Source organism: Centropristis striata, chromosome 22, assembly GCF_030273125.1.
Source record: "Centropristis striata isolate RG_2023a ecotype Rhode Island chromosome 22, C.striata_1.0, whole genome shotgun sequence".
In the NCBI taxonomy this organism is placed as follows: domain Eukaryota; kingdom Metazoa; phylum Chordata; class Actinopteri; order Perciformes; family Serranidae; genus Centropristis; species Centropristis striata.
In genome coordinates, this window is record NC_081538.1 from 9,006,474 (window position 1) to 9,031,905 (window position 25,432).

At 38.8% G+C, this 25,432-nt stretch overlaps 1 protein-coding gene across 1 annotated transcript; it reads right to left on the reverse strand.

The window, feature by feature from the left end:
- Positions 1 to 131: 131 nt before the first annotated feature.
- cntn1b (contactin 1b) lies at positions 132 to 24,354 on the reverse strand. The gene is made up of 24 exons (XM_059326119.1): positions 24,220 to 24,354; positions 18,972 to 19,119; positions 18,852 to 18,887; positions 18,032 to 18,158; positions 17,121 to 17,302; positions 16,402 to 16,497; positions 16,096 to 16,308; positions 15,879 to 15,984; positions 15,597 to 15,781; positions 14,755 to 14,879; positions 13,946 to 14,063; positions 13,667 to 13,817; positions 13,454 to 13,581; positions 13,200 to 13,372; positions 12,775 to 12,898; positions 5,748 to 5,915; positions 4,864 to 5,013; positions 4,704 to 4,774; positions 4,345 to 4,597; positions 4,124 to 4,245; positions 2,127 to 2,316; positions 1,910 to 2,031; positions 1,313 to 1,469; positions 132 to 1,225 (listed from the first exon to the last, which is right to left on the reverse strand). Exons 2-24 carry the CDS (start codon positions 19,024 to 19,026, stop codon positions 1,143 to 1,145), a joined length of 3,135 nt encoding a protein of 1,044 aa, XP_059182102.1. The 5' UTR covers positions 19,027 to 19,119; positions 24,220 to 24,354; the 3' UTR covers positions 132 to 1,142.
- Between the last annotated feature and the right edge of the window lie 1,078 nt (positions 24,355 to 25,432).

The following is a 25,432-nucleotide window of genomic DNA, read 5'->3' on the forward strand; positions in this document are numbered from 1 at the left end:
TATATAGGAAGGTTTCATGATTGTTCCAGTTTGATTAAAGAGTTGAATGAATGAGTTCAGACATGGTAACGCCCACTGTGTTGAAAGGAACCGCAGTAATGTCTTATACATTAAACTCCAATGACACAATACAGATTGTTATACTCTGTTTAATGGTTTTGCAGCCTGGCATAAAGGAAATACATGTGATATACAGTGATTTCTTTCCAACCCTGGTCTCATGGTTCATTCAAATATTACATATTCACTTCAGAAATCCTCATTGGTCTCAAATGGAAATTGTCATCAAAGTGATGTGGCTTTTATTGCTGCAGCCACAAATCATACTTCAATGGTCTATGCACATGATTCAGGTGAAACTTGAAAAAAAATAAGCAAGCATCATCTATACCACAGCGCTGTGAAATATGTAGAAAATTAATATAGCAAAGTAAAATAAAAGTGAAAACATAATAGTGAAGATTCAGTTTGTTTAAAACATGTAATGTTTTGTGTTTGAGCCAAGGAAAACAAGACAATGGATGAGTGACCTATACACATCCACACTTCTCCCCTGCTCATTCCAAACCAAATAGTGATTATCATACAGTTCCTTACTTAATAATCATTGTCTGACCATCTGAGATATTTATAGTGCTTGTTATAAATAACCCATTCTATGGGTTAAATTCTACCTTGGTACCGTTTGTCCAGTTCAGCCCCAAACAGGAAACAATGATGAGAACATAAAGGAAAAACAAGACATACTGTAGAAAACTGTTTAGAAAAACAAACAAACCTGGAATGCTTTTATTTCTATCTGAAGAGTGTCTGGAGAGTTTAATCATTTCCAACCATTATCATATACCTTCATTCATTCTGGCTTTGACATTGGCCTATGCAGTTCAGCAGCACTCCTGTGCATTTAAAATATAAAGTCCAAACAAGGTTTCAGGCCAACACCCAGTGCTTTTATTGTAAAAAAAAAACAAAAAAAACAACTATTTAATACTAATACCCTGTCGTGACAGAACAGATGCATGATGAAGGATCTTTACCAATGACTATCAGTGCAAAGAGTGTTTGGAGGTGAAGACTGGATCTCTTCTATCCATACATTTACTTCCAAGAGTCTATTATATACACGTCACCTGTGGCAGGGTTTAGATCTCCAATGCCACAATGCACTGTGCCAGCAGCATGGAAGACACCAGGCTTACAGTGGGCGTGATTATATTGGCTTCACCTGAGAAAGAGGAAACAACATGAGCCAAATTGTAGTAAAAGTAGATGACAAAAAAATACATTTTTATATTGATATTTCTAGCCGTACCCTTTATGCTGATCATCCTGACTGGGCCGTCCCCTCCTTCGTAACGGCCGCGTACCAGCAGCTCATAGTCTCCAGTCTGAGGCATGGGGAAGTCCATGAAGTGCCAGCCAGTGACGTAGACCTTCCCGTAGATGTAGCCCGTCTTTCTGAACATGACCTTAAAACAAAAAGCAGGGGAGATTCTTTATTTTGTCTTTTTGTCTTTGATCTTATAGGGGAAAGTGAAGTGTGTTATATGGGTTAATATCAATCAATCAATCAACCAATCAATCAGACTTTATTTGTATAGCACTTTTCATACAAGAGAGATGCAACACAAAGCACTTTACAAAAAAAAGAAAGGAGAAAATAATGATATTAAAAAGATAACAAAACATAGAAACAAACACCCTCCACCCATCCCACCTTCATCCCACCCATCCTATTAAAAACAAAGCACAAACTGAGGAACTGAGGAAGCGCCATCTCAACATGGAGCAGTGAGGAAACACTGGAGGCAGGTTAGAAATAAATTAGACAAAGGATAAAGTAAGATAAAATAAAATAAAATAAGATAAAAAGATATATATAATAGATTTTATAGCTTTTCACACCCACCTTGTAGTACAGTGGGAAGGAAATATTGCCAAACCAGTCATACTGTATATGATCCCACCACACATACAACCACTGTCCTGTCCAGGTAACATAGCGCCACATCCTGGGAGGCTCTGGTGGAGCTGTGGACAAAACAGAATATAAAATAAAGTTAAAATATTCTATATCTGTAAATATATTATAATAAGATAACTGTCTTGGTGCCTGTTGGTCTTACGTGCTCTCTTTGTGAACATCTCACAGTGTTCACCAGGGGGTCCGAGGCCCGCTCCGTTAAAGGCTCGGACCTCGATGAGGTAGTGAGAGTCTGGCAGCATGTTCTCCAGCCTGGTCTGGTTGGTTGAGGCTGAAACAAATATGCGGTGTGCTCCTGGCTCCGGGTCATCGTACTTTCTCCAATATTTGACCTGGTTGGCAAGGAACAAACATTAAATAAAAAAGATATATCTATCAGATAACAGGAATCATGGGATAAAGAGAGAAATCCCTCAGTGCTGTGCTGCGGAAACCTCACCCGGCCGGACACGGAAAGGATTGACAGATTGATAGCTCTTTCTTAGCTAGCACTGTTAGCTTAGAAACTAAATTATAGCTGTTTTGATCCTCACTTATTAGCATGAAGTGAAATAATGAAATGCAATTAAAATTTTTGTATGTTTGACTGTTTTCTGTTAAACTACTACTACTTAACTGACAAACATCGTATCTATTCAGGCACCAGCAGTTTGTTTCAGGCCAGTAATTAGTAGCTACTGGTACAGTTTCATAGCAGTTGCATTTAAGCCAATGGACATTGTTAAATTCAGCCTTTTGCCAGATCTGTGACGAAGCTAATTTTAAAAGACATACTTGATGCAAATGTGCACGGGATAAAGAGAGAAATCCCTAGCTACTGTACTTTTGTTACACTGCTAGCTTAGAAATTAAATTACATTTTGGGGATCAAAGCTTAACAGTTAACAGGGAAAAGTATTAGCATCATGTGAAAAGAAATAAAATAAAACAAAACATGTTTATATGTTTGTCTGTTAATCCCATAAAGAAAATATTGACTGTGATTTATTTGTCCATATATTTCCGGCTCCACCCCTAACTATATGTAGTTCTGAACTACAGACTGCATAAAGACTATGAAAAAATATTTTTGCTTCAGCTTGCAAAGTGTGTTTTTTTGCAACATTTTCTTCATGCTATGAAATAAAAAATGCTGTCTTCAGGAGTTCCATTGTATTGTAAGCCCCATAACCCTAAGAAGTCCAACATACATTGCAAGAGGGAGCAAGAATTGTCACAAGCCAACTCATGAGAAATTTAAAAATATAAAGCTGTTATGATTCTACTTCCTCACTGGCTCTCTATTAACAGCAAGATTGTATCTATTTTGGCACCAGCAGTTTTTGTTTCAGGTTAGTAGTTAGTCGCTATTGGCACGGCTTCATAGCAGTTGCAGTTTAGCTTGGGGACATTTTAAATTAGCTTGGTCACAATTCTGACATATTCGCTGCAAATGTGCACTTCCATGCATAGTGAGGGCAGAATTGTCAGCCATTAATTAAATATGCCCCTTTCAGCTCAGTCCTTTAACCCTTTATCAGGCAAAGAACTATATTTGGTAACTTCAAGTAATATTTTGAGAAAAAAGTTGCAAATTTACTACATTAAAGTGGCAAATCTACAAGAAAAAAGTTGCAGATTTACGAGAAAAAAGTGGAAAAAAGCAACTTTTTTCTCCCAGATGCACCACTTTAAATCTCATAAATCTGTGCATTTTTTTCTCGTAGATTTGCTGCTTTAATCTTGTAAACTTTTTTGTAAAAATATTATTTTCGTATGGTTTTTTTTTACACATTCTGTCAGTATGTAGTATCCTCCAATATTCTCCAGGGTTGAAATTTGGAATTTGCGAGTATTTCAATGAGTCCTATTAAGGGTTAAAGTGGTAAATCTGGGAGAAAAAAAGTTGTTTTTTTCCACTTTTTTCTCGTGAATCTGCGACTGCGAAACTTTTTTTTCTTGAAGATTTGCCACTTTAATCTAGTAAATTTGAAACTTTTTTCTCGAAATATTACCTGAAGTTACCAAATATAGTTCTTTGCCTGATAAAGGGTTAACACTTAACACTTCTGAGTGAAGAGCTAGTCCTGTATGTCTTTCCATAAACCTTTTTCTTTGGAAGTTTTTTTCAGCTGGTATTCTACAATAAAATCTCTGTACCTGGTATCCTTCAATGTACTGCTGCAGGCCTGTACCAGTGTCGACAACAGGCAACCACCAGACCAGAGCTTCAGTAGAGGACACCGGCCGGGCATAGACGTCTGTCGGAGACTCTATTGGTACTGGAGAAGTCAGACAAATGGAGTTTAGTATCACCCCTTTATTTAGGATTCTCTAAATAACAAAAACTGGAATCAGACAAACAAAAACTAAATCCTCACAATCTCTGGGGTAGTAGATGACCTTGGTGAGGCTGTACGGTCCGTCTCCTTTCACATTAAACGACTTGATCTTCACCTGAAACTCTCTGATCTGGAAATCTTCCTCAGTGGGAATGAAGTAGGAGTCCCTGTGAACGTAACGCCTCGTCTCAGGGTCTGAAATGGTCTCGTACCACCAGTCGACAGCATCGTGAGGCCTGAACGCCACAATGTAGCCAAACTTTTTGCCGTAGAAAAACCAAGGTTCTACGGGCTGAGGGGTAAGAAGCAGAAAGCAAAAAACACCTCTTAGATTTTGTTAATGGGGGCTGTGTGCAAGTAATGTACAATAAAGTCACATGGACCTAGGCCTTTCTTACAGTCCATGTGATAACGATCTCGCCATTTCTGCCTCCATAACCTGCTACATCAGTCGGCGAAACCACTGGGGCTGTGAAGAAAGGAAAAGAGGTCCTTGTGTTTTTTTGCCCCCATACTTCTGAATAAAATATAAGTTAGACATTAATATTCTCTCCTTACAAGCATCCCAGGTTTTGATCTTAAGCGAGGGGATACTGGACTCTCCAGGGCCGTACTCATTGACGGCGATGATCCTGAACTGATACTCCAACCAGGGGTACAGGTCTGTCACTTCTGCCCTCTCCATATTGCCATCGAGAACCGTTGGAGCTAAAGAAGACACAAATGTATTCTGCTAAAAAAATGTGTTACACTTTGTGGAATATAATCAGGCAATCCTATCAACAATGTTCAAGTCCATTTTCCTTGTGGGTTGAATTGATTTGATCAATAACATTTTAAGTTGGACAATTAAACTAAATATTTTAAGTTTTGTTTTTGAGTTTGTTCAACTCTGAATTCAGATTTTTGTCAACTCAACTGTAAGTTGTGCTAACTTATAATTTAACATTGTAATAACTTTTAATCCTTACTTCTGCTAACTTCTGCAATCTGAATTGGCACGATTGTAACCCCGCTATGAAATGTCAGCTAATGTTGCGACCACAATTTTGAGTTAGCATTGATACGCTAATGGCTACTCTTGTAGCTGTAACAAGCAATGCCGCTAGCATCAGTTAGCTGCTAGCATCAGTTAGCCGCTAGCTTTCGCTAATGACCGAATTTCACTGCTTTTCACAACAAAGAAATAAGAGTTAGCAGAACTATTGTCCCTTGTTGTGAACCCCAACTTAAAGATATAAGTAACAACAACTCACACACTTGTTTTTGAGCAGACAACTGGCTTTCTTTGTTGTGCTAACTTACATAATTGCCCTAAATGTCAATAATTTATATTTCCAAGTTTTACCAACTTAAATCACTGTTTTAGGCCAAAAAATACAAGTTGGCTTTTTTGCAGTGTAGAGTGAGTTGGCCCCCTTCTGGCAGTGAGCCGTACTCACAAGTGTTGGCGTCCTTCCAGTCATCTTCATTCAGGGACCAGAAGTGTCTGGTCTGAATAGTGTAGTAGAGAATGGGGCTGTTGTGCTCTGATCCTTTTGTCCACAACAGCTTGACCCACGTGTCCCCGATCTCTTCCACCCGGATCACACCAGGAGGCCCGGGAACACCTGGATCAACAAGGAAAGGTTCAAGGTAAATACGTTGACGGTCTGCTTTGCATTGGCTCATGATGAGAGAGTCAAACCAAACAACTAAAATGAACCGCTGGTGTTGAAAGCCATCTTTTCAGATTTCTGATGGTTCTTGAACAAATCATGCTTCTGTCAGTAAAAATAACCACATCTTTGTTTAACAGTGAAATTTCCTCAAAATTGCTTCATTCTACATCGTTAAAATTGCACCAGAAATCGACCATTTGTACTAATGAGATCAGGTGAGAAAATATACAATTCTACACTCATCAGAACAACTGGAAAGCCATGAATGACACGACTGAGACTGTTGTGGAAAATCTTAACAGACCCCAAAAGTTTCTTGCAATGCAAGTATCAAAAAACAGATACAATGCTCAAGATACACAAACAGGTCATTGGTGTGAACAGCAACTGTGTAGTTTTCCTGTTTCTGTTACTACCTAATAATCGTGCCCAAGGTATCGTGATTTCCTGTTATTGTTCTCAAATGATGCAGTGGGATTTCCTAAATCAGAGCTGCTCTTATCTTAATCAGCAGAAACTGTGACCGTTGGTCAAATTCTGTGTTTGTCAAATCATATGTGATGCATTTTTAAACTGCTATGTCTGATATTTTAATACATATTCACATTAATTCACAACACATTCCCCCTTTAATGGAGATAACCATAAACAACATCTACGGAAATTCATTTGGAAGATGTGTGTTTCTATATAAACATGGGAACTCTTGGGAGATTTCCAAATTCAGGTCATCCAAACAGGATACATCAGGCGGGTTTGGCCAGTGAGTTTTTCCTTTTGGGTGGGTACTTTCCTGCAAGATATTTCCTTGTGGACAAATATGTGTTTGGTATACTGGTATCTGTATATACATTTTCCAATGAAAATTTTACAACACATCAATAAAGTCAGACACTTTTTAATGGTTATGAGCAAACCTTCACCAATAACATGATTAATTACCATGAGATACACAAGTGGATTATAAACATTAATAAACACTTATGCATGTTCTGTGTGTGAGTTGTAGTTGGTGAAAACCTCATACAGGCTGTCATGTTTATGAGGAAAGTCGAACTGCGGCCCCACCCGACATGACTCCACATCACTGAACAGAATAACCAAACCAATATATTGTTACATGTAAGATAAAACACAAGTCAATTTAATTGAGTATTATAGACAAATCAAGTAACATAACTTTGGAGGATATTAGATGTATAAAATGTGTAATGTTTAACATAACTGTGATAGTTACAATATATTTATTTTATGTGGTGCACTTCAGTTTCTTTAAGCGTCCCTCGATGTCCTCTGCTCACAGTCCAAGTTCCTTCATTGTGATGCTGCTAAATGTTCCATTACCTTTTTCCTAGATTGTTCACTTGCCATGTTTTTAAAGCCCTTCACACTCCATATACACTATGGAGATGCATATGACACTGCCATATAGTCTGAAATGTCACTTTCATCATGTAGGCAGGTGGTAGAAACAGGTCCATTTTTCTCAGACTCCATCTCTTCAGCATGGATACGATGCAACATGTCAAAGGAAACCAGAATTAGAACTGATTAATGCCTTAGCCAAAACGGCTCTTTATTACTCTAAAATTGAGTTCACCCAATCCCATGACAGTCTCCCCCCTACCAGCATTCTTCTATGCAAAATGTAAATGAATGTACAATAATATTTCTCAAACTACAGCTAACTACATATTAAACACCTGTCTGTTCTGTCATGCCATGGTAGCATGCAGCTGCTCACTGAACACCTTCAGGATTTCACTTGTCTGACAGTTACCAGTTAACATTTTTATTATTTATGATCAAAAGAAGTCTGGACTTCAGACCGGCCCTGGACTCAAACCATTCTAGTCTACTTCTGAAGGGTAGAGTCATTTGACATGTGAGAACTATGATAATAAACTGAAGTCACATTACAGTTTACAGTCATATCACATCCTTCAACATTCAGAAATGCAGCATTTGCAAACATTCAATATGTCTTATATAATCTACTATAACATGTTGGTGTAACAGCTTGTGAGGTGAGCAGGTTAAATTCTGCACACTTTGTGTAACTTGCAGTCTGTGTGGCTACCTTAATAGCTCTGTCTCTTCCTGGGACATAAATCTATTTAACATGTTCCTGACTGTTTGAAATGAGAATGTTCTATGTCAGGGGTGGGCAATTAATTTTCCCAAGGGGCCACATGACCAATACCACGAAGGTAGCAGGGGCCTGACCAAAACTCTGAACTAAGTTCTGCTCAATATTAATGTAATCGCTTTATGAAACACAGTAAATTATCTGGTTTTGAGCTGCTACTGATAGGAATACATGTTATGATAAGACTGTTAATGTGGAATAAATCAAATATAGCAGTAAAAAGTAGTAAATACTCCAATCACTATATCACTATTCCATTTATTTTAAACACAACTGTTAATGACCTTTAGCAAGGTTCCTATTGTTGTTTTTGTATTATATAGGTTTGTACATTTTCTAGGTGTTTTACAATGTTGTGATGCTTTTATTTTGAAAAGGTGCTGTCCAGTGTGAAACAGGTGCTTTAATTTTGAAAGGTAGTGACAGGAAATAACCGGTAGAACAGGTAAATGAAAAAACGAACGGTAAATAATAACGAGTGCGTAGTAATTCATATAAAGTTGATATAAAGTATCAAAAAGGCTTCTATAGTGGCTGACTGACAGGACACAAGGTTTATTAAAGTTTATTTTATTCTGTCATACATATTAGTGCCTATATTTGTTGTCTTAACTATAGTAAAAGTGCTTGTTAGCTCTAGTGCTAATGCTAATGTTTGCTATTTTTTTCAAAATAAAAGCACTGCGGTTTATATTGATTTCTAATTTCTGGTGTGGCCCGCGGGCCGCCCAATGCCAATCTGTTCTATGTGCTTTATCTATAATGTTGGTGTGACATGTTCTTGTCTGTATGAAGTGTGAATGCTGGTATGGGTCAGCACTGTCTGGGATGGTGTGTGTGTTGCGTCGTACTCATCTTTTTTCATTTGGGTGTTGCTCCTCCTGCAGCTTGCTGCCTCTCTACTAGGAGCCAGCTTCCTGGATCACATGAAGCTTCAGCTTCTCCATCAGCTGCCCCAGTTGCCTTGACAATATCAACAACAAAATGTTTTCATTCTTATCGTGCACCACACAGTAATTTTCTGGTATTGTCTACATTGAACCATACTGTCCTTGTGTTTGTTGTCCTTCAAATGACACCAGGTGGTGTTTCTTCCTCCTGGACTGCTGTTGGCTGTCCTGTTGGCTGGTTCTCATGATCTGGTTCCCTTCTTTCTTCCTGTAGCTTGATTGATCTCTGGCTTGCTGTTAGTTGCGTCATGTTATCTAAGCTTGTGGCTGCTCAAGCGAGGGTCTTTTATAGGGACCCAGTAATCGTTTTGGCATAGGTAGTTAGCATTAGTATCTCATGCTCTGTTAAATGCAAGAAATCAAGCGGCAAAGCATCAAGCTTTTCTTAATTTCCAGACTCCTCCCTTCCAGTGTTCAGAACTGTGGAGTTGGGACATCAGAATCATTAATAAAATGTCATGAGTAAAATCATCTTTGGTATTGTGAGATGTCATTCTAATTAAACAAATGTCTGTCAGTTTACAATCAATTTATAGTCTTAAATGAATCCAAACAGTTCTAGGAGTTGATTAAAAGTCTTATTGTGGGCCTATCTGCTCGTTTAATTCCAAAAACCTCTAGCTAATAACTTTCTTCCTTGGGAGAAAAAAAAGTAAAGGATAACATTGGATCAGAGTTGACGGAGTTGTAGGGTCAAGGGAATGTGTGTGTGCGCTCTGTGAGTGCCGTCGTATTGTGTGTGTGTGTCGTTTCCTGTAGGTGTGTGCATTCTGTCGGTGTGGCCAGAGTTTGTGTGTCTCTTTCTGTTCTCTGCTTAGAGCATTTGAACTGCTCTCAACTTTAGCTCAGCATATGTGTACTACATGTATTTACAATCACGTAACACAATGTACACATCACATATATAAAACACATTAAACTTCATAACAGAAACATTAAAATATTATAATACTTTTAAGTAGATATATTATAACATCGTCAGTCAGTCAGTCCTTAGTATGAGTCAATCTGGGATTTGTTCACTTTGGTATTTAGACTTTTCTTTTCTAAAACATATTGGATTTCTTGAGTGTACCATGGAATTACACCATTCTGACCTCTTGTCCAATTAATCTGTGTCAATCATCTAATTTGATTGTGAGGTCTGTACTTACGCACTTCTAACAGGTATCCATATTAAGCCTTTATCAGGCAAAGAACTATATTTGGTAACTTCAGGGAATATTTCGAGAAAAAAGTCGCAAATTTACAAGATTAAAGTGGCAAATCTACAAGAAAAAAAGTCGCAGATTTAAGAGATTTAACGTGGCACATCTGCGCGAAAAAAGTCGCAGATTTCCGTGAAAAAAGTGGGAAATAAGCAACTTTTTTCTCCCAGATTCACCACTTTAAATCTCATAAATCTGCGATTTTTTTTCTTGTAGATTTGCAACTTTAATCTCGTAATTTTTTTCTCAAAATATTATTTTCGTATGTTTTTTTTTACACATTCTGGCAGTATGTAATATCCTCCAATATTCTTTAGGGTTGAATTTTGGAATTTGCAAGTATTTCAATGAGTGCCCTATTAATGGTTAAAGTGGTGAATCTGGGAGAAAAAAAGTAATTTTTTTCCCACTTTTTTCTCGTAAATCTGCAAATTTTCCCGCGCAGATTTGCCACTTTAAATCTCTTAAATCTGCGACTTTTTGTCTTTTTTTCTCTAAATATTACCTGAAGTTACCAAATATAGTTCTTTGCCTGATAAAGGGTTAATATGTATAATATTTGTTATTTTCTGCCCTTTATATCTGGAGAGGATTCACTTTAATTGGCACAACCAAACCACTCGATGAGATGTGTCTCAGCCAGTGCTGTCCTCTTTCACTAGTGGAAAAAACTTCCACGTAAACATTAGACTCGTCTAGTCAAAATCACAAAAGATCCGCAAGTCTGTCTGCCTGAGCTCTGGGAAGGTCTACTGCGGCTCTGTCGTTTTGATAACACACAACAAAATTACATCTCTCCAGACCTTCAGCCAACACGCTGGTCACAAAATCACAAACTCGCGTCCGGGCAGGACAGATTTACAACTCGGCCGTCACAAACCACTGGTTTTACCACAAACCAGGTTATCCTCTTCAATAGAACTGAAAACAATTCACTGTTCTCTTCTATTGTAAAACAGCAATCCAAACCACTAGTAACACTAATGAGAATTTATTTTGCTAATCTGCTGTTCTTATTGCTTTTAGATCACATTCTGAGTATTTTTGTTTAGTGGTTGCCTCTCTGTGTTTGTCTCATATATACATATATACACACATGCACATATACATGTTCATAATATGATTTGCCTCTGTGTTGGTTTTTCATTTATCCTTATGTGTGTTTAGCCAAATTACTCATTTTGTGTTAAACAGTATTATCAGTTTAATATAAGCACATTGTAATTAGTATAATCAGTCAGCATATGCATTTTTTAAAGATTTTTTTTATTTTTTGTGGTCATTATATGTCTGGAGTAGTGTTGAATCATCAAATAACCACACAGGTATAGAGGATGTGTAATCAGTTAGGCACTTAAAGATATTATAATTATTTCCTGTGTTTTACTGTGTTAAAAATACACATATATCATGTCTGTATTCATCAAAATATATAAATAGTAATGTATAATCAGGCAACATGTATCACCCATAATACTCATTAATGGTAATTGATTTGTGGTATATTCTACATGTAAAAATAAATATAATGCTCAGTTATCAGGTTCAGTGGTTGTGAGGTGACGCTCCTTAAAAGTGTATGGCCGCCATGACGGGTTGGGACCACATCCGCCTTTTCTCTGTAAACAGCCGACAGGGTTTTTCACGGATTGCACACTGGGGGAGCTGCATCTCACAAACTGAACATGTATAAGGGTTCATCAGTACTTTATAATCCATTTGTGTATCATGTAACAGTAAAGAGTTAGCAGTTAAGTATATAATCAGTGAAAGATGGTTGTTTGTATGTATTATACACCAATTGAGGCTTTATATTTTTGCTTTCACAATAATTAATGTTGTCAGTGAAGTTAATCATGTAACCATTACACGCACATAGAAACCATATTTTCGAACTTAATTCATAGAAAACACATTTTCAACTAAATTCCCACAGATGTTGTTAATGGTTAACACCATTAAAAGGGAGGATTTGTAAGAGAATTCTGTTGAAAATGTATATTATGTAGTATAAACAGTTAATGCATGATTTGGTAACAAGTAGCACTTTAGTTTTCATGGGAAAGGAAAACTCATTCGTCAAGTCAGCTTAGCATATCCGGATCAGATGCCCTGGTTGTTATGATAACATGAGAACAGGAATCTGAATCCTCCCAAGTGTGCTCTTATATCAAAATTGGAACATGAGAGGAAATAACAGGACATGAGCCAGAGTTACGCAGAAATTGTGACGCAAGAACTTACAAGGTAAAAAGAGAAAAACAAAGTGTTATCTCCTCAGAGTTGTTCTGAACATGACATTTGTATCTGTTTTTGATACTTGCATTAAATCCGGCACAAGGCTGTAATTCAAATCTACATTGTCATGTGTTTTTCTTTAAAGATTTTCTACTACAAGACCAACACTCATGACAAAAATCCAACCGCAGTTTAAGATGATTAAAAATCCAAAATAAGCTAAGCATCCATTATCAATTGAAGTAAGCCATGCTGGGACTGACCTACAACCTTGAGATCAGTGAACGCAGTATCGCTGTCCACCACTGTCTGAGCCGTACAGGTGTAGCGACCTTCGTGCCAAATCTGGACATTCTTTATTTTCAGGTCACCGCTGCCATCCTCGTTCTGTGCGAACAGGAAGATAACAGAGGAAGGAAAAGAGTGAGGTCTGGTCTCAGGTGAGTGTAAGATGCTAAAGGAGGTTAAAATGAACCATCACTCCTACCTGTACGCGTTTGTAACATATATCAATTTTAAAGGTTCTATAATATTCTTGCTTTGAGATATTGACCTTTGAACCTTAACCCTGGGGCATATTTAAATGATTATAACTAAGAGACAAAAAGGGTTACAGACAAAAGACCTACTGTTATAGAAAGGTGTTGACATGGACTATAATGTGAGCATAGTCACTAAATAGTCCTACCTGTACGCGTTCGTAGTGTTGCCACTCAGAGTCAAAATCGATGACCCTGAAGTCTATGGCCCAGATGAATGTGATGTCCAGCATGGGGTCGTGTGAAGCGGCACACCTCAGAACCACCTCATCGCCAACCTTGACCTCCGTGTCTTCAGGTGGTTCTGTGATGCTGGTCGCCTCTAGAGATGAGATGCAAGTAAACTGTGAGTGTTCTCTATCTTTAAATATGGACACAAACAAAAATGCACACCTTCACGGACCTGTGATGGTGAGAAAGCCAGAGCTGTTTCCCTTTCCTCTGTCATTCTCAGCAAAGCAGGTGTACATGCCCTCATCGTTTTTGGTGGCGTTGATGATCTCCAGAGTCCCATCATACATGATGGAAATCCTACAAAATGAGCACAGTCGTTTAAAAGTGCTTGAAAGTGGATTAGCTAGGGACAGCACACTGTTTGATGCTAAGTTTGGCTGACCGTGAGTTGTTGAAGAGGACCTCTTTGCCCTTCTTCCAGGTGAACCGCGGCTTGGGAGCAGCTCGAGGTTTACACTCGATCACCACGCGGCCATCTTGAGCCCCAAGAAGCTGCTTCTTCACAGGGTTAAACTCGAAAGTAGGAGCACAGGCTGAGAGGAGATTATAAAGTGTGAATTCACGTTTAGTCATTGCTGTCCTAAATTTCATATCATCTATGCTTTTTTCCAATTTCAACACAGTGTTTTTTCAATAAGCTCTGTTTCTTTATAAATCTCACCGATGACTCGCAGCTCAGCGTTGGCGTATTTAATGCCCCAGTAGTTCTCAGCGACGCACTGGTACATTCCTGAGTCATCAAAAGTGAGACTGGAAAACTTCAACTCCCCCTTCCCATACTGGAAACACACACAACCCAAATGGAAAGTTAATACCATGTACTCCCTAATTTCTTTAACCTCCTGAGACCCAAGCTTTTATTTGGTACGTATTGTTAGTTTCTCCTAGATATTTGATATGTTGGATTTGTAGGACATGATAAGTACAAAAACTAAGCAATGACTTTGAACAGGAAGTAGTTTTTGAAAAAAACCAAATTGGTTAATTTTACTGTATAACACAATTAATTCACCAGTGTCTAAAACTTTTATTTCCTTACATTTACTCCCTCTCTTTGGAAGAATGATAGTAAAAGTCTATTCGTTCTCAAATGAGTACTTCCTGATTAACAGAGTTGTAGCTTGTTGCTATTGCTAAAGATAGTCAAACTTGCACAGAATATCAAGGTACAAACATTATTAAGCATAAATGACCAAGTTTTAACCATAAAATCTGGTCAGATTTTGTACCTGGTCCACTTTTGTCTAGGGATAAGCTGTTGATTGACTTTAGCAAGGTGCTGCCATGTTGTTTTTACACTAATTTATGTATTGTGCTTTTTCTAGAGTGTGTACTACTGAGAACAACATGTTATAGTTAAGCAGAATTAAGTTTAAGGTCCATAAAACCTAAAATGAAATGTCCACATGAGGGCGCAGGGTCACAGGAGGTTAATGGAAGTAGACAAAATGTATGACTTTTGTTTTTTACCATATATCCATCTTTGTACCAGCGGATGAAAGGGAAGGGCTTCCCTGATGCCACACAGCGCATGGTGTGCTCTGAGCCGATGTCGATCTGAGTGTTGTTGATGGTTTCTGCCCACTCTGGAGCAGCTGAACAAATAAAAAGGGGCATAAACGAATATAGTATTGCATATAATCACAAACAGATGGACCACAAATGTGCAAATAATTGCATTATACCCAACTACCCAAGCACCCATTGGTACTAAGTATGTCAGGCTAGCTTGCTGGGAAATGGGCCAAATAAAACTCTGAAGTTAAAGGTACATTTTAGCAAGGAAAAACTGATGTGGCTTTTATCAAAGGGGTCCCTTGACCTCTGATCTCAATATATCTGATGAAATTGAGTTTTATGGGTACCCACAAGTTACAAGCAATCTTTCCTCAGACAGGTCCACTTTATGGTTATCCAAAAGGAAAAAAACATGCAGTTTTGCCTATTGTAAAATAGTGTTTTTAAATACTTTGCATACTGTGGTATTCTTGTGACTGCATAAATTGGGCCACACTGGAAAATCTTGGAATTGCATAAATTAGGTACCACAGGAAATACTTGGAATTGGATGAATTGGGTACCACTGGAAAATCTTGAAATTGCATAAATTGGGCATCACTGGAAAGTCTTGGAATAGCAAAAATTGGTTATCAGTGGAAAGCTGACCATCTTATGAATTGAATTCCCTCAATTTTATTCACCAAAAAAACGTCCCCTCTTTAAAAATGAGTCTATGGTGGGTCCCTAAGGCATAAGAGTGCACTCTACAATCTGATCTTAGGTAAAGTAAACTCAACAATAAAATCACTTACACTCCACATACAGCCAGGCCTTGTGCCAGTCCTTTCCTTTAGTGTTGATGGCTTCACACTCATATCCTCCCACATCTTCGTATTGCACATTGAACAAATGAAGCACAGCTCCAGATTCACTGATCTCATGATTTGGTGGGAGGTCTGTGTGGTCCACCTTCCTCCAAACAATATGAGGGATGGGACTGAAAGACGCACAAAGTAAATAAACCAGTTCCTATGTGAAAGCGTATATCTTATGAGCCATCAATACACTGAGTAAACACAAAAAATACAACATACTTTCCAAGAGCAAAGCACTCCAATGTAATATTAGATGCCAGCATGGCAGTAGTATCTGGAAACTTCACCCTGATGTCTGCTGGGTATTTTCTCTCCTCACCAGTGGCTGGGGAAGTAAATCAAATCCAATATTTTCAATCTTGCAGATCAGAAACATGACAAGATAGTGTTTCTCTTTAAATTCTGTGTATTTTTTTCACAGCTGTAATCTACTTACCAACATCGGGGTGTAACGGGATGAGGGGGATGAACTTGGAGAAGACACTCTTCCCAATGACGGGGCTGGAAACAAAGCAGGAGTAGTTTCCTGCATCCTGAGCCTCCACTTTAGAGATGTACAGGTTCCCCGTCTTCTGGGAGACAAACCGACGGTTGTCTGTGTACAGGAAAACTGGAAACTCATTGTAGATCCAGCGGTATGTCACCTCCTCTGAAAAGGAAAATGACAAAGGGACCAGTTGCTTTTGTTATCTTCTCAAGTCTGGCTTTTCTACCAGAGACATGAAGGCGTAGATGTACGTACGCGGCCAGGCTTTTGGAGGGACACACAGCAGGACAGCCCCCTGTCCCTCTTTGACATACACTGGGTCTCTCTCCTCCTGGGGAAACTCCTCCAAAACTACATTGCAGATGAGAAAACAAAAAAAAGAATAAGGAATTATAAATTATGAAAACAAAACATCAAAACCACAACACCAGCTTTGAATCTCTGAACCCCACGACTCACCTCTGGGTTTACTGTAAAAGGACATGTTTTGTTTAAAAAAATATATAAAAATACAAAATAAATCAGATTATACATTCTTTGATTTTTTTAAGGAATCGTGTTATAAAAGCTTCCATGAGGAACCAAATTCAAGCTTAAAACAGTGCTATTTAATCAAAATAGGGAAAGAGACTGTTAGCAACAAGATCATGTAAAAAACATTTAAAATATTTTCCCCTTTAAGACTTATGGCTTTATGACTGTGTTAGACTGCACAAGACATCTTTGAGTTCCCCCTACTTCTAGCCATGATGGTTCTGTTCAATAGAGGGACAGGATTTTAATTATGTGGACACAGTGAGTAAAATGTGACAAGAAAAAACAAAAAAGCATCCTCAAACTACTTGGGGTTCAGAGGGTTAAACAAGAAGGGAATCTTTGAGATCCTTGTTTCTTTTGTGACACCAAGAAAATATATTTTTAAGGATAATTGGAGCTGGGCTGGAGAATGAGACCAACAGAGTTGACATGCTCACATCCAAACTTGACCCTGGCGTCCTTGCTGATGACGGTGCCGTAGATGTTCCTGGCCACGCAGACGTATGTTCCTGCGTGCTTCTTCTGTCTGGGGTTGGTGATAACCAGGTTCCCCCCCACAAGGCTGTAGTGCTCGTCTGGCTGCTCCATCAGCTTGATTTCCCAGTTATCACGCCGCCACCTGGCAGTCAAACCACACGATGTAAAGTACAATACCTGTGGCATGTTAAATACTGCACTGCAAAAAAAGCCAACTTGTATTTTTTGCCTAAAACAGTGATTTAAGTTTGTAAAACTTGGAAATATAAATTATTGATATTTAGGGCAATTATGTAATTGAGCACAACAAAGGAAGCCAGTTGTATGCTCAAAAACAAGTTAGTGAGTTGTTGTTGCTTAAATCTTTAAGTTGGGGTTCACAACAAGGGACAATAGTTCTGCTAACTCTTATTTCTTTGTTGTGAAATGCGGGAAAGCGGTGAAATTCGGTCATTAGCGAAAGCTAGCGGCTAACTGATGCTAGCGGCTAACTGATGCTAGCGGCTAACTGATGCTAGCGGCGCTGCTTGTTACAGCTACAAGAGTAGCCATTAGCGTATCAATGCTAACTCCAAATTGTGGTTGCAACATTAGCTGACATTTCATAGCGGCATTACAATCGTGCCAATTCAGCACATTGCAGAAGTTAGCAGAAGTAAGGATTAAAAGTTATTACAATGTAAAATTATCAGTACAAAAATCTGAATTCAGAGTTGAGCAAACTCAAAAACAAAACTTAAAATATTTAGTTTAATTGTCCAACTTAAAATTTGATCAAAGTTTGTTGCCTTGAAATTTTGAGTTCACCCAACTTTTCTTTTTTTGCAGTGTGTATGTATATTGTATATGAATTATCTTTAGTGTGTGTAACCTGTATGTAGCAGGGGGGTTCGCTCGTGCCCTGCAGTTCATAGAGATTCTCCCATCAGGTGAGTCTTCAGTGTAGACCACATCAATCGGCTCCTCCTCGAAGATGGGGCCATATCCAGTAGCATCATCTGACAGATTTACACATCAATTAGCTTCCACACTGATTTAAAACCTTGTGTGTGTGTGTGTGTGTGTGTGTGTGTGTGTGTGTGTTGGGCCAGGCAGGGAATAAAACTCTTATTGTGGAAAGACTTTCTGAATAATAATTCACTACTCAGTTCTTCACATTCAAGTTGGCCCGACAATATTTTCAAACAGTATGCATTTAGTATAATGGTCAAAAATGCTTTGTAATATATGAACATCTAAAGCTCAAGATAATTTGAACTGTCTCTACTCAATATCATTTTTGCAAATGCCATAATTATAGAATTGGCTTATATGCCAATTTGGCCTATATCATTTTCATTGTTTTATGTAAAAGTAGGTCCCGATAAGTCACCAAATAATCTGTGTGAATATGCTAGTTCATGTAAATGGTGTACCCTGAAAGCATGTTTACTGTTTTTTCCGAATGTCCCCATGAAGCCTGATTAAAACATCACTTCATCATTTCAGAGGTTTGAAGGCGTGTACAGGCTAACTGAGCTATGGTAAGTTTACTCAATTTTTTTCAGCTCTCTACAACCTCTAGAAAGGGTGGTCCCCACAATTGATGACTAAAACTGGAGTCCCCATGATCTATGAAAACCAGTGTGTGTGTGTGTGTGTGTGTGTGTGTGTGTGCTGACTATTTTGGACAACAATTCCAAGAAACTCACCTCCATAAATTCTAGGCTCGCCAAATAGCACTGCCACTGCAAGGCAGAAACATGGTGATGTTAGATAATAGTCTTCACAGGGTTTACACTTAATTTAAGGGGGTAAAAGGTATAATTTACCTGTGAGGGAGACGGAGGAGGAGAGGGCCAGGAGCAGCAAAGCAGTGGAAGCCATGGTGGTCAACAAATCAACTAACTGCAGCCACGAGAGTTTGGTTGGTGGGCAGAGAGACAACAACTTGATGGACAGGACATGAACTGGTGTGGGCTAAAAAAGAGCCAAAAATGCTGTTAGAAATGCTGTTTTTTAATATACGGGTCAATGAAGTGATCTAACCCAGTGTCAGTTGGTGTAACCAGTAATTTTCTTCCCATTAAAATCTGATGATATACAGAAAAATAAATGTGAACTAAAATGAGAAAAAAAAATACAATCCATGTTTACATTGCAACACTATGGTATATCACAACTTTTACATAATTTGTCAAAACTTAAGAAAAATATGGTTGTATTTAGAATATGTTCTGCTCAATATTGACAAAAATGTGTAAATGTAGAAATGGTAAATATGGAAAATAATTTGATGTTTTTTAAAATGAAGTAATTATATGTATAAGTCCACTAATACATAAAAAATAATATAAAATACAATGTAGGTGGATGAAGTATTTAATATTTATCGTTTTTTTGTGGTTACACCATTTGACGTCTTGCCAATCCTTATTTGTCACTGACCCATACATAACACAAGTACTTTGTTTAACTCGCTCTTACCTCATTGTATATTAAAACACTTATGTGACCCTCAAGATAAAACACCAGACTGATGCCAGTGTACAGAACTAGCTGGAATCCTGCACAGTGCATATAAATGATTCAGGCTGTGACTGAATGACTCAGCAGAATACTGCAAACACACTTGCTCAGCTGAGTGCGTGCACCTGCAGAGTCACCAGGCCTGTATACTGTGTGTTTGTGTGTGCACGCTGACACACACGGACACACTACAGGGCCGTCTGTGAGCCAAACACAAGGTAGCTCTGCAGTACCTAGACAGCTCCAGCTGGTCCCTTACACATGCTTACACATCACTTCTGCAGGATGAAATAACATACTGCTGAGAAACTGCACTGTTTCAACTCTAACTGTCAAACAGGACATTCAAGGAGAGACAAAGCTATAAAGAGAGCGAAGGTTGGGGGATGGACATGGAGATATAGAGCTGGATGAACCCAGGACTGATGAAGATGACCAGGATGAGATCAAGGGGGAGGGTTAATCTTTGTACTGTGTACACTCATAAAGCTCCAGTGGAGAACTTAACATGTTACATTCTGAATACACTGCAGCACAAAGGAAATACCTTGTATTGTTGACATGTGAAAACATCAAATAACCATCCCATTGCAACTGGCATAATACTGTGTTTCCATTTGCTGATAGAGTTTGACCCCTCAGCAATCCCTGGCGTCATGTCAACTTACATTAAAAAGAATTCCAAAATCAGAAAAATATGGCCCTGGTACCTGTTGCTACTCTGTGTTGCCAGATGTTTAGAGTTGAGGTATTGAAGTCTGTATTAGGACAGAAAGAATTGCAGCAGTACACCCCTAAAGTAAATTGTATCATTTTAGATAGTATGTATTGTAGGCTAGTCAAGTGTGTGAATTTAGGTTAATCTTTATTGAATGCAGGGTTTTCCCAACAGTTAGGTGCAGCTGTTTTGGGCACCACTGAAGCCAAATCATTGTAGAGAGTGACAGAACAAACTAAATGACTTTGCCCAGATCTGATGATTTTAGTTGGTCCTCAGTGGACTTTTTTTTTTATCTTTAAGCTAGTTTTGGGATGTTATTTATTATCTGTTGAGCCTGTCTAAATGTTTGTACACAGATTTGGAAATGATAAAAGTCCAAAATAAGGCAAAAATCCATGTTTAACTGAAAAAAAGGCAATATTTCTGTAACTATGACTGATCTTGGTCAGTGTATGTTACTGAATCAGATTCTGAACCACTAACATCATTTGAGCTGTTGTGGGGAAAAGCATCCAAGATGCATAAAATTGCACAGAGCCATTTCATCAAATTATGGTTGTCAGTTCTAATACCGGCTGCTGCGGTTTGACGAAAAGCCTGCAGAAAGGAAGTGCAGTGTTTCTCCTATCAACTGTCTTGGCAGAGTGCTGAGGATAGAGGTGGGACATAGTTAGATAAACAGACATTTTCTGACTAAAGGCGAGTCAAATCTAGAAGAGCCTTCCCAGGAACTTTTATAAACTGGCTCTAGTACTCTACTTTGCTTTTTAATGCACTACTGCACCTTATTTTCATTGTGAATCAGAAAATGGCCAGTGGGCTGTAAGGTGAGATTCACTGTTATAGAACATAAAGCTGAGGTTTCTTGGAGTTTATGTTTACTGATGAGGAAACACCAGCTGGAGTAACATGTTTACTCCAGCTAGCTACAAAATACCTCACAGACCTCGAAATCAAAGCCACTAAACAGTGTGGTTAAAGTTCAGGATCCATCTGATAATCTTCCTATAATGTCACAGGCCAGGGGGTGCGATCAGGGAACATTAATGGACAGGAAAAAGCAATCTTCCCTTAGAAATGTTAGGACGTGTAAATCTGGAATTCTGAAACATATGTTAAAATGTGAATATGTATGAATAAAGTACAAATTTTAGTCATCCCCACCAGAAAAATATAATAATATTTTGTTCAACATGGTTGTGCAACATAGCATATAAGTGCTTTCAGCCCTTTGTCAGTATTTTTGTTACCGTCTTTTTCTATGATTGAGAAATTGTCGGTACAGCCATGCCCATCACTGCTGCTAGCACTAGGTTGACCAGTGACAGAGTAGTGCAGGCCAACTACCGCTCATGATCCGCAGACTGCACTGTCTGTTCTTTCTTTTCTTTGTTTAAGGAAACATGAGACTACATGTAAGACAGACTCAGACTGCTAGATGGCAATTTTGGTGCACAACAGACTCCTTGTCTATCAGAAAGTCTTGTTAGCATTTTTATGTTGTTAGCTTGTAACTGACAGCGGCTGACACTTTTTGTGTTTGTGAAACATAAAAAAAAAATCTTCTATTATGTTTCAGTGTGAGTTAACTCTCTGTCCTAAATGGTAAAAGGACTGCATTGATATAGAGCTTTTATCCAAAGCGCTTTACACTACAGACTGCGCTCACTCACCCTTTCACACACACATTCATACTGGTGGCAGAGGCTACCAGGGCACACTGGTGCAACCTGCCACCATTGGGAGTTAATTCATACACCGATGAACGCAGCATCGGAGCCATTTGGGGTTCAGTATCTTGCCCAAGGATACTTTGACATGTAGGCTGCCGTGGTCAGGGATTGAACCACCAACCTTCTGATCAGTGGGCAAACGCTCCATCAACTGAGCCACAGCCGCCCCAAGTCAACAATTGCAGACAAGTCTGCACTATGCATGAGGTTTCAGGGTTTTTTTGTGGCTTTTGAGTGGCTTACTGAGTTGTTACATACCCAATCACATCTTTTGTCAAACTTTACACAGATACAAGTCAGTTTTTCTGACGTAAATAAATATTGTTATCTACAGTAACCCTGGTCTCATAACTCATCCATGCATGCATAACCTTCTGTTTGGACTCCATCTGTTCCCCACACACATTCATCTTTGTCACCTGTTTCAGTTTGTTTGTTTGTGTCTTGTGTCACTTATGAACATAATTCATAAGTGTCCTTACAGGCACTATATAAATCTAAGATGTTATTATTAACTTCCTGTATATCTTACAGTAATTGTAGCTTAAAGCTAACAGTCATTTGCTGAGTCACTCTGGATGTGAGAAGAATATGAAAACACAATGTAGGAGGAGAGAAAGGCCAGACAGCCACCTCCCAGGAGCCTCAGCAGGCACGTTTTAGAGAGCAAGAGAGGAGGGGAATAGAGAGACAGAGAGAGAGAGAGAGAGAGAGAGAGAGAGAGAGAGAGCAGAGGCAAACAGCACATCCACCAGCACAGACTGCAGCACTGACTCCTTATGTGCACTCTTGATGACTCAACACAACAGTATATACCAGCAGTTGGCAGCTTCTGTGCTGCATTTGTACAGCTATATGCCTGCAGACAGTTAATCTTTGGGGTTAGGAAAAGCATTGGAATATCGAGACCTCTTCTGCATCTGAAAGATCCTAAAGATAGACTGGGACTGATAATACTGCATCACACGTCACAACAATCAATAAACTTTAACTGGCTACACTTTCACATACGGCTTTGGCTTTACACATTATAGCTGCAGCAATCTGTTCCACCTCCAATTCTAATCAATTCATCTGTGTTTTCATGCATTTCCCTTGGTGATAATCCCATCACAGATCCTCTTTGGACAGGCCGGAGAAATTTAGGTCAGCACATGTATTAAGCCCAGTGTCCGCCTGAACAACCATGTTTACTGAGTGTTTTAAGGTTGCACACAAAAAAATCACATTCAGTTATGTTTGAAATCAGGACATCCCATTGCCCCGTTTTAAGTTGATTGAATTGGGCTTTTTTAAGTGCTGCTGCTGCATTTCTAGACAAGAATATGTCAAAATAAAAGCATGAAATAAAAATGAGGCGTTATGTTGGAGATGTGAGAGGAGAAATAATCAATTTCCTCTGACCATCTTGCAGCCATGACAGGTTGCTTAATCTCTTTGACATCTGAAAAGGGAGAGGGAGGCAGCTAAATTTTGTACACAGTCAAGGGGGGCAAGGGAGAAAGAAAGGTAATTAATATCCAGACAATATGTGGATTTTTTTTTAAATGTTCTATTTTTAACTTACTAATTTATTTGAAAAATTAGACTCAATATCTGTAGAGTTTATGCCAGCACAGCACATAAAACAGTGTTTATCAGGGAGTTGCCCTCTAGTGCATGAAGGGCAGTTTGCCCTTTACCAAACAGATGCCATGGTGCATCCAGTAGCTCACTGCGCCCTTGACGCACACTTTCACCTTCATCTCTACCCTGCATCCACACACACGCACTTTTGCGTGTAAATCCTAAATCCTAAAGTGCCTTGTGAGAAGCTAACACAACCTTACATCCTGCACTTTGTCGCAGTGACTCCCAAAAAAAAAAAAAAAAAAAAAAAAAGCCCGGCAGCCTGAAAAAGTAAGTGCGCAGCCCCTTACATCACTTCACCCCAATGACGACTGAGCGGCACCGGTGATTCTCTGCTCTGCTCTGCATTGCGGTACTCCTGCCGGTCCATTTCAGCTCCACAGCGCCAAACTACATCCCCTTCTCTCCCCCAACTCAAGAGCAGACACAAGAGTCATGCACACAGCCGCGTGTTGTGTGGGTTCTTACCTTTGAGGCAGAATGGTGAAATTTCAGTACTCTGTCCGCATGGCACACCTGGACCCGGACCGCATCGCCCCACAGCCCGCCCGCCTCAGCGTCCCGTTCCTCTGAACTTTTCTATTGGAGGAGCGTGGCTGAGTGACACCTCTGGGTGGCAGCGGGAAAACGAATGCGATTGGTCCATGAGAGAGGGAGGATGGGAGGGATGCGGGCATCATGCTGCTGCGCATCACAGACAGACAAGGGAAATAAAACCAGGAAGGGAAATCTTTAAGTTGTGTGTGCGTCCCCCTAAATAATAAACTCTGCATAGCATAGAATATTTGATTACTTGGTAACACTTTTTAGTAGGGTACCCACATTATCATGTATATTATAGGTCTTTTATTAGTCATCATAAAGCACTTTTCAATTCATTCTTCTGCATGACCTGAATGTTATGTGGGCATTATCAACACTAGTTGTAGTAGTTTTGTGCTTTGTTTTCATAAAAAATATTCATAAGGTGTTATTAAGATATTATTGTGGTATTACCAATACCTTATAGCTGAGATAAGCACATTACGATCATAATTCATGTACTAATTTTGCAATTTCAGAGGGAAAACTCTTCGTTAAAGGCCCGGTAGTTGTAGAATATGGTCATACTTTAAGGTATTAAGTGCTTTATAATTACTATAATAATAAAAAGAAATGTGCTGCTAATAAGCATGCAAATAAGCCCATAGTAATTGGAGAATATATGTACCTTGATATAAAATGTCACTGATTACTCTATTAAAAAAATATTTAATTAAAAAACGTATTAAAAAAAGTAGAATAGAAGGCGTACCAGTCACTGTACCCATGCACACTTCATATGTCTTCATAGGAATATTAAAGCATATTTAAATAGTTAGGATATAGGAAGACATGACAAGAAAATGTCACTAGACTACAGCCCATAGAGCCATATCTTACTCCCCACCATGTGCTGTGCATCATAAATGACCTTCAGATCAATCTATTATTAATGGCACATTCCAGACAGCAGCTACACGGGTGGATGAAATATCATTTGTCCACATGTGCTGCAGAGGAAATAGATCTTGGGAGACAATTTGGCTATTGTGACAAGTTTTTTCTGACTGACAAAGTCAAATAGACTTTAAAATGATTCACAGGTTTTATCTGATTTATTATCATTCGCAGAAAGCTGCACCCTTCTGTTGAGAGCTCA

Bases quoted from the DNA above. Each gene is read 5' to 3' on its own strand.
- cntn1b (XM_059326119.1), bottom strand. From the start codon at position 19,026: ATGGCTTCCACTGCTTTGCTGCTCCTGGCCCTCTCCTCCTCCGTCTCC. The intron at 5,014-5,747 runs GTGAGTACGGCT...TGTCTTCTTTAG, and splicing joins CTGGAAGGACGCCAACACTT to CTCCAACGGTTCTCGATGGC. The intron at 4,246-4,344 runs GTGAGGATTTAG...TGACTTCTCCAG, and splicing joins CATCTACTACCCCAGAGATT to TACCAATAGAGTCTCCGACA.